The sequence below is a fragment of the Sesamum indicum genome, linkage group LG9 (assembly GCF_000512975.1).
Source record: "Sesamum indicum cultivar Zhongzhi No. 13 linkage group LG9, S_indicum_v1.0, whole genome shotgun sequence".
Classification (NCBI taxonomy): Eukaryota; Viridiplantae; Streptophyta; class Magnoliopsida; order Lamiales; family Pedaliaceae; genus Sesamum; species Sesamum indicum.
The window spans coordinates 9,407,235-9,416,735 of NC_026153.1; the positions used below are offsets into that span (position 1 = coordinate 9,407,235).

At 33.8% G+C, this 9,501-nt stretch overlaps 1 protein-coding gene across 1 annotated transcript in view; it reads left to right on the forward strand.

Moving 5' to 3' along the window:
- The window catches only part of LOC105171188 (probable trehalose-phosphate phosphatase J), a 3,585-nt gene continuing 2,977 nt past the window's right edge, over positions 8,894-9,501 (forward strand). Inside the window, exons 1-2 of the mRNA XM_011092219.2 lie at positions 8,894-9,106; positions 9,224-9,498. Coding sequence (XP_011090521.1) covers positions 9,244-9,498 — 255 coding nt within the window. The 5' untranslated portion in view covers positions 8,894-9,106; positions 9,224-9,243. The remainder of the gene's footprint in view (positions 9,107-9,223; positions 9,499-9,501) is intronic.

Genomic DNA, 9,501 nt, shown 5'->3' on the forward strand with positions numbered 1-9,501 from the left:
TATTTAATGCAGGGCTTTAATTGTTGTAAGGCCCAGGTGACTACTCTGAATGGATTCGCTCCAGAATTTGATGTCTCACGCCTCGATCCCGGTCTTGATGCTAATGTTCAACCCTTCCCAGATGAAGCCCCACCAACCGTGGATGATGATGAGTTTGTTGTATTGCTGGAAGAAATTGAGGACTGTTGAAATTTACTCTTTGTACATAACTTTTTGTTAAGTTTTCTTGCTTGGTTGAACTCTTTGATACAAAATCATTTTCTATATGATCTATGGGCTATCTTCTGATCAATCTTCTATCTTTCACAGATATGAAGTATTACTTTGATACGATCTTTTATGAAGTATCTTTCACAGATTGAAGGATTTCGACCTTTCTTAAATACGATCTTCAATAGGTACTTGTGAAAATATAAATCTTTTCCAGATTATTTATTTCCATCTTTTTCAGATACGATTTTCAATGAATAAATCGCTTAAGATGAATAAATCCAAGATAAAAATAATCTTTCACAGATTAAAATTTATTTTGATCTTTCTCAGATTCGATTTCTTTTCTTTCACAGAATAAGGAACTTTACATAATCGCTTTAGATGAATAAATCCAAGATAGAAATAATCTTTCACAGAATAAATTCAAGATAGAAATAATCTTTCACAGATTAAAATTTATATCGATCTTTTTCAGATTCGATCTTTTTTAGAGTAAAGTGCTGACAATTAAGAGGATAATCTCACAGATGGAGATCATTTGATCGGCCTTTTCCAGGCACATCATTATGCATAGAATCTTCTGAGATTCTGAATGTTCCACGATCGTGGCAGATCTCTTCCTGGTATATCTTGCAATTTGTAAGCTCCTTTTCCCACGATTTTGATTACCTTGAAAGGTCCCTCCCAATTTGGGTCGAGTTTTCCAACGTGTTTTGAGACCTCTACCTTCTTTAAAATGAGATCACCCACTTGTAGTGATCTGGGTTTCAAGTTTTTGTTGTGGTTCCGCAACATCATGCTTTTATGATGTATCATTTTGACTTGTGCTTCGTCTCTTTTTTCTTCCACCATATCCAGGTCGAATATCCTCTGCCCTCAGTTAGTTTCATGGTCGAACTTTTGGATTCTCTGAGATTCTTCCCCAATTTCTGTTAGTTTTTGGACCTCCTTCACGGATGTAGGTGATTCAGCTTTAGGATTGCATCGATCTTTTTCGGGTTTGCTTCTATTCCATGACCGCTGATCATGTATCCTAAAAACTTGCCACCTCCGACCCCGAACGTGCACTTACTTGGATTCAGCTTCATTCCGTATCTCCTCATGGTCGCGAAGGCCGTTTCTAAATGTGTAAGATGATCTTCCAGCTTCTGACTCTTGATGAGCATGTCGTCTACATAGACCTCCATTGTCTTCCCAATTTGTTGTGCAAACATCTTGTTCACCAGCTTTTGGTAGGTAGCCCCTGCATTTTTCAATGAAAAGGCACTAGATTGTAGCAAAAAAATACCTCGATCGGTTACAAAGTATGTTTTCTCACGATCCTCAGTTGCCATGAAGATCTGGTGATACCCTTGATATCCATCCATCATGGAGAATATCTCATATCCTGCAGTAGAATCCACCAACAAATCGATCCTAGGCAATAGGTAGGGGTCTTTGGGACAAGCTTTATTTAAATCAGTGAAGTCTGTACACATTCTCCATTTGCCTGACGCCTTCGGTACCATCACTGCATTTCCTAACCAATCAGTATAGTGAAGCTCAGATACATATCCAGCTCTCAACAGTTTGTAGACTTCTTCTTCAATAATGCGGTTCTTCTTTGCTTCGAAAGTCCTCTTCTTTTGTTGAACTGGTCGAGCGGATGGGTTGACATTCAACCGATGCACAATCACTTCTAGGTTTATACCTTTGAAGTCAAAAGGATCCCATGCGAACATATCTACGTTACCTCTTAGAAACGCGATCATGAATGTTTCGAACTCCCCCAATTTTGATCCAATTCTCGTTGTTTTCAATGGATCTCCTTGTACTAGTTCGATCTCCTTATGATCTTCAATTGGTTCTATTCTCTCGTGTTTCTGTTTCTGCAATTCAACCCTTCTTATATCTTCAAACTTTCTCATTTCGGTAACTTCGCTCTTTCTCAGGGACAAATTGTAACACCTTTTGGCTTCTATTTGGTTGCACGCCACTTCTCCTATCCCGTATTGGGTTGGGAGTTTCATCTTCAGGTGGTAGGTCGAGACTATTGCTCTGAAAGAGTTAAGTTTGGGTCTCCCCAGAATAACATTATAAGCGAACGGTGTATCTACGACAAGAAATTATACCATTAGTGTTTTCCATTTCAGCTCCTCTCCGATAGATACCGGCAGGTCTATCGTGCCCAGCGATGTGACCTCACTTCCTCCAAATCCGACCAGAAGTGTCGTCACTGGTTCCAACTTTGCATTGTCTAGTCCCATCTTTACCAGCAAATCTTTGAATATAATGTCAGCCCAGCTCCCGTTGTCTATCAGCACTTTATGTACTGTGAAGTTTGTAATGTCCATTCTGATTACCATAGGATCATTATCCGCTTTTATTCTTTCTCCTGTATCACGATCCCCGAACACGATTTCCTACTCTCTCACTATGTTCTTTAGTTGTTTTCGTTTATTTGACCTGTTCTCTCTTTCGAATATCTTCCTGGCCCTCCTGGACCATCCCTCTTACCCTCCAGCTATTGTGTGTATAATGCCTTTCACAGGCGCATTCTCTTTCACATTTTGATCATTTCTCTCCCCTGCCCAGTTTGGTCTCCTATCTCTACTCCTCGATCTGCTTCGACGACCATCTTTCCTTCTTTCGAAATTTCGCGGTAGTTGGTTCTTAAAGTACCATTGCCGCACCAGCCGTTCGATTTCGTCTTTTAGCTGGTAGCATTCTTCTATGTCATGTCCTTTTTTCCTGTGGAATCGGCAATATTTGTTTGAATGCTTCTTCGCCAGAGTGAACCTTGTGTGTCGAGGCCACTTCAACACGTCATCCTTTTCCACCATTAGCAAAGCTTTTGCTCTAGTCATGTTTAAAGGTGTGTATTTGCTATACTTTGGCTAGTATGGAGGCTCTCGCACCTTCTCCATCTTCATCCGTGCGTCTCTGTCTTTGCCATGACAATCTCTATCTCTCGTCCGATCTGCAGTGAACCTCCACTCTTCATCCTTCATCGCGTTCATTTCTTCTTTGTCAATATATTTTTGCGCTAGAGCCATCAATTGCTCTAAATCTGATGGTAGGTCTCTTGCTAATGCAGATGCGAAGACTCCTTTCTTCAATCCATGAATAAGGATATTGGTCATCATATCTATTCTGAGGTCTTGTACCTCTAGTGTTTCGTTATTGAATCGTCCCATGAAACTCTTCAAAGTTTCGTTTTCTTTCTGTTGTATAGTCAACAAATGGTGGCAGATCATTTCTGCTTTCTTTTGCTCGCGAAATGGAATGTGAATTTTTGTATCAGTTGTTCGTGTGATTCTATGCTTCCCGGAGGTAGACTCGTGAACCATTCCTGGGCCTTCCCTGTTAGAGTAGTAACAAATAATTTGCCCATAAAGGTTCATTACCATATCAAAAGCAGCCAAGTGCACCTGTGGATCCTTAGCGTCGTATTTGGGAGGTCGGGCATTCTGAAGATCAGATTGACGATTCCAGTTAATATTTTGTTGCAAAAAGGCGAGTTCCGGTTGTGAGACACTATTTCTCCTCGCTTCTTGAGTTCGTCAATTTGCTTTCCTAGCATGGCGATCTGCTTACTCACATTGTCTACCTCAGCTCGCGAGATGGCCGGACCTCTTTGATGGCTTCAATCGCGGCTACTCGATCCTACTTCTGACGGGGTATGGTACCTTTTATATGTCTCCTATTTACTCGTTCCTTCTAATATTCTTTCAGGATCCTTGTCTTTGAACAGCCTCTTCTCGCGACCTCTCTTTCAATTGGGATAGTCGTTCTTCTCTCGTAAGCGACAATAGCCTTCCTGCCTGCCTCTTCCATCATTTGTTGTAATTCTTGTCATGTCAATAGGATTGTCTGGTCTCTCGCTTCTAGTGGCGTCTCCATGTCTGGCATGTTTTCCTTATGAGTGTCCCTCCATATTCCATAAGTCATTCCCACAGACGGCGCCAAAATGATTGGGTCCAAAATAGATGATATGAATGTGCGATCTCGATCACGTCTTGTTCTCGATCTCAAGGAATTCCTGTGGATCAGAAAACATGTCAAGCTAGTCGGGTCGGGCCCCAATAAAGACATTCCGATGCTCAAGTTAGATTGTAGGTCTAAAATGTATAATGAAGAAAAGCTAGATTGTTATGAAAATCTCAATTACCTTTATTAGCTCGATTTCTGCATATTTATATAGTCTAAACTTACCATATCGGGTTGCCACGTGTCAAGATCATAGGTCTTTGAGCCTTCAATCAGACAACTCATCGTTGATCATGCGCTTGGATCACGCTTAGAGCCGAAGATCCGCGATCTTATCTGTTAATCACGCAACTGGATTTCCTCGCCTTATGTAGAATTATGTTTGACTTTATGGCGCAGAATGTTACTTTTACCCTTCATTAAGGGTATATTGGTATTTTTGTAATTCTTCCCTTATCAGGTAGTTCTACCACCTTATGGCGAGGAACCACCTCTTGAACAAACATCACCGCAGAGGGTGGCCTTCCTCCCTGTTAACAAACACTATTGAATTAGTGGGTAACCTAACTAAACTATCTTTTCGAGTATACTATGGAAGTCATCATCCGTGTCTGTATATAATGAACTTTTAACACATACCCCACAATTCATAGTTAACTTATGTACGCCGTGACGTTTAGTGTGGAAATTGTAACCATTCACAAAATAATACGGGAATATGGTGACCTTAGCGATAGGACCTCAATAATACAACTTCAACAGCTCTTGTTCGTATAGTTCAATTTGAATTTCACCTGCAATCCACATATTAAAGAAAAAATTGACGACAGACTATTTCACAGTTCTGACCTCATTTGTAGTGATCGAGGTTTGTTAATTTGATATTTTATATTGTATTTTATGAAATAAGTGCATATTAAGTGGAGATATTAAAATTGTTATTAGTTATATGGATCAAGTGAAATAAAATTTTATTCAATCACTACAATGATTTTCGTAATTTTTATAAATGTCGTCCACTAGATTATAATTAGTGACAAGAACATTCTGCAAATGTTATCATTACAAGAAATTAGTGACATAGTGTATAGTGACAAAAACTATAATTATCACGATATTTGTATTGTTATTATAAATGTATCAATAATTTCACATAATGACAACTTAATTTAATTTTTATTACTTATTAATAATTATATTATGATAAGAATATTGTCACAAAAAATATATATTGGACAACTTTAAAACGATCAGTTTCAAGATTCAAATTAACTTGAGCTCAACGACATTTATATAGGAGTTAATAATTATGGTTAAATTCATTATTTTTCCTTAGGGTTGGCAGACGAGTATCGCGAGCTAGTTTGATTTTGAGCTTGACTCGAGCTCAATTCCCAGCTCGCGAGCTTTTTTTATTTTTTTATTTTTTATACATATTTTTATTTTTAAAAATTTTATATATTTAATTTCATATTCAATACTTTTTCAATTATATACTCAAAATTGACCAAATATTATAATTATTAATCAATATCATACATTTAAATTTTATTTGCATAATAATAACTTATGGTACTTTTATTTATATATTTAATTTTTACACAAAAATAAATTTAATCAACAACTTAGTAAATTATAATATTTTTTTATAAAATAATTATTTAATATGACACAGATAAACTTTATGTTATATTTTAATATATATTTGTATTGTGTTATACATTTTTTAAATTGATAAGTAATTCACTTATTATTTTTTTATCTATTTCTGAGTTTTATATTGATATTAAAGATACATACTTGCATTAATTATGCAATCTATTTTATTTCTTATAAGTTTATATCGAAATTCAGTGATTCCTATGAATTAATTTAAAATAATGATAATAATAACAATAATGATGGTTGAATAATTTTAATTATTTTAATTATTATTTTATTATATATATAATAAGATCAAAAAATTTAATCAAAATTATGATATCTTAAAATTTGGGCACTCGATAAATACCAAATTCAAATATATATATAAGATTGTGTCTATTAGATTATATTAGTCGTTATGATTTACAATCACATGGCCTGATTTGACGGTACACCGTCTTGAATAATTATTCTTATGTTCCGTGTATGATATCTCGACATTCGCATATCCAATAAGCCTAAAATTTTACCAAATGTATTTTTTTGTAAGTTTGATCATATCTAACTATTTGATTTGAATTTTGATGGCCCAATTAACCCATTTTGTTCAACAATGTAAGATGATAGTTATATCATTATAATACTAATATTTATAAAAATATATTGCAAATTGTGAACATATATTAATCTTAACCATAAAATATTTTTATGTATTTCAATTGCATTATTCCAGACAATGGATATTTTTCTATAATTTTAAATTGTTCAGTATGAAGTTTTTTTTTTGTGTTATATTTTACTAATTATATTACTACTAAATTAATTAGTAGCTTATATTTATAATAATAAATTAAAATATCATACTATATTTTGATATATTTATAACATAATATGCATTATGCAATCTATTCTATTATTTATAATTTATGTAAAAATTTGGTGATTCTCATAATTTAATCTAATAATTATAACAATAAAAAAATTAGCTCAAACTCGATTATAGAAGCTCGTCGAGCTCGAGCTCGAACTCACAAAAAAGGGTCGAGTTTAACTCATTTACACCCCTATTCTTCCCTGTATTATGGAGATGGTATCGATCAAAAATCCCTTTTTTACTATTGAAACCTTCTAATACGTACTTTTTTGAAATCTTAATTTAAATGGACAAAAATATACTTATGCTTAGTGAAAAATAAATGTATTTTCTCCCTATTATAATCTATATATTTTATTGGACCGTTTTAAGAGAAAATATCAACAAATATGATACCAAATTATTTTCTACACATAAATAATTAAAAGACGTGTTATTTAAAATACTAATATATATAGCATCATACTAATTAATTATAAAAATAATATATTATTCTTATTAAAAATAAACATGAAAGAATATTTTCAAAATTATAATATTCTTAAATAAAGAGAACATTTCCAATGAGGGAAAAAAAAATTCCTACAATCAAATTATATGACACTACAAAAAGGTATAAAATTAGCGACAAAAGAAATCAAGTGTTAATTTTAATACTATCATTAATCACATATTTAGTGACAATAATTTTAATACTATTATTAATTACATATTTAGTGACAATAATTTTAATACTATCTCAATTTCTAACAACCACATTTTTCTCAAATCTTATAAGTTGTGTTTTTATTTGTATTTTAGTATTTTATATAAACTTATAATATGCATGCATGTGTCCAATATATATATATATCTAAATATATTTTGCAATAATTTATTTTATTATAATAATGTATATTAATATTTACATATACATAAATACAAATATATATCGAGGATGTATTTGTCAATTTATTTAAATATGATATCATTCCTCTATTTTATATATCATATACACTAGAAAAAAATATGATTTTCTGCTATTGTTAATTACTATAAAAAAAAATCATGACAAATACAAATTAACTACGGCTTGGTAATGGTCATTCGCTATTGTTTCTGCGAGAATAACCAAGACATTAGGAATGACTGGTTAAAACCATTGTGAATATTGATTAATAGCGGTAAAAATATTAAGTTTTGTGTTTATTTTTTTAATTATGGTTAATAATATTGATTTATCATGATTTTAAATTGTGGTCTTTAAAAATATTTGTCAATAAAATGTTTTGAATTTAATATTAAAAATACATAGAAATAACTTCAAATAGAAATCATTAAAATAACTTACAAACTATAAATAAATAAAATGATTTAAAAATTGATATTACAATAAATAAATAAATAAAAATCATTTTTTTCATATTAAGAAAATCTCTACATATTTTCAACCCGTATTTTTAGAAGGAAATTTTTTTTCCCAAACAAGGAATAAATTTATCGAAATTAAATTTGGCCAAATCAAACTAATCTCGTAACAAGTATGATACACTTGTTATGTAATTTTACTTTTTTTTGAATTTTACACTAATTATACAATAAAATAATAACATGTATCATATAATTAATTCAGCTTTGGTCAATCTCAATTTGAGTTAAAATTTAAGTTAAATTATAACCGACTTTTTAAAATTTGCCATAATTATCAACACTTTCTTATTGTTTGAAAAATTATAAGAACTCACTGAAATTATGAATATCCCCTTATAACAACTTATTAAAAAAAATTATTTATAATTTTTTAAATAATTAAAAACTACTTATAATTAAAACAAATTTAAGGAGAGCTTACCTCAAAATTTAACCCCAAAAAGAGATGTGGTTTTGGATCCATTCAAGAAAACCTGAATCCCAGTACCCAAATTCGGTGGGTGGTGTTGGTGAGACGCGCACGGGATACGTGGCAGGAACCCACATGAGTGCTTCCCTTCCCCACGTGGCTGCTGGTGGTGGTGGGCTGTGGATTTGACGGCGGCGGCAGAAAGACACCCAGGCGGAGGGCGGTGGTTGGGGGGGTTGGGGATTCCCCCTTCTCTCTCTCTCTCTGGATATTAAGTGTGATCCCACTCGAACAGGTGTGGGTCCCACCAAAACTTAGGAGGATGTTTTCGTCCGTTTGTGTCTTCTTACAACTATAAAACAACCAAAACTACCTCAATTTTTCACACAACACATACTCAGACTCTTCTCCTTTTCTGCTCTTCATCAGCTCATCAGCTCATCAGCACTTTTGCCCCCAAAGTTTGGGTTCTTGCACTCATTTTAACATTCTTGATTCTTCTCTCTACTGCATTTTTAGCAGAAAACAGAGGTCTCTGTTCTCAGGTTTCTGACTTGTCGTAACATAGAGATTTCGACATATTCTAGGTAATAATACCTTAATTCTTCTTCTTACTAAAATGGGTTTGCCTTAGAACACATTCTTTCCATGAAAATTTGAAAGAGAAACAATGAAAAATGTGTTTTTGTGGTGGGTTTTTGTAGTGAAGAAAGCTGAAAAATCGATGACCAAGCAAAACATGGTGGTTGCCGACGCCAAGACCGGAATCAACGTGGCGATATCAATGGCGGTTTCTGGGTCCTCCCTTTTCACCACGGCGGCGCAGCGGCCCCCTCCGGCGGCCGTTCCCGGACCTTACATCACCATTTCTAGGATCAATAATGGCGCAAGAATCAACGCGTGGGTCGATTCTATGAGGGCTTCTTCTCCCACTCGTATAAAAGCCTCATCTCTCTCCGATGACCAGGATTCTTGGATTGTA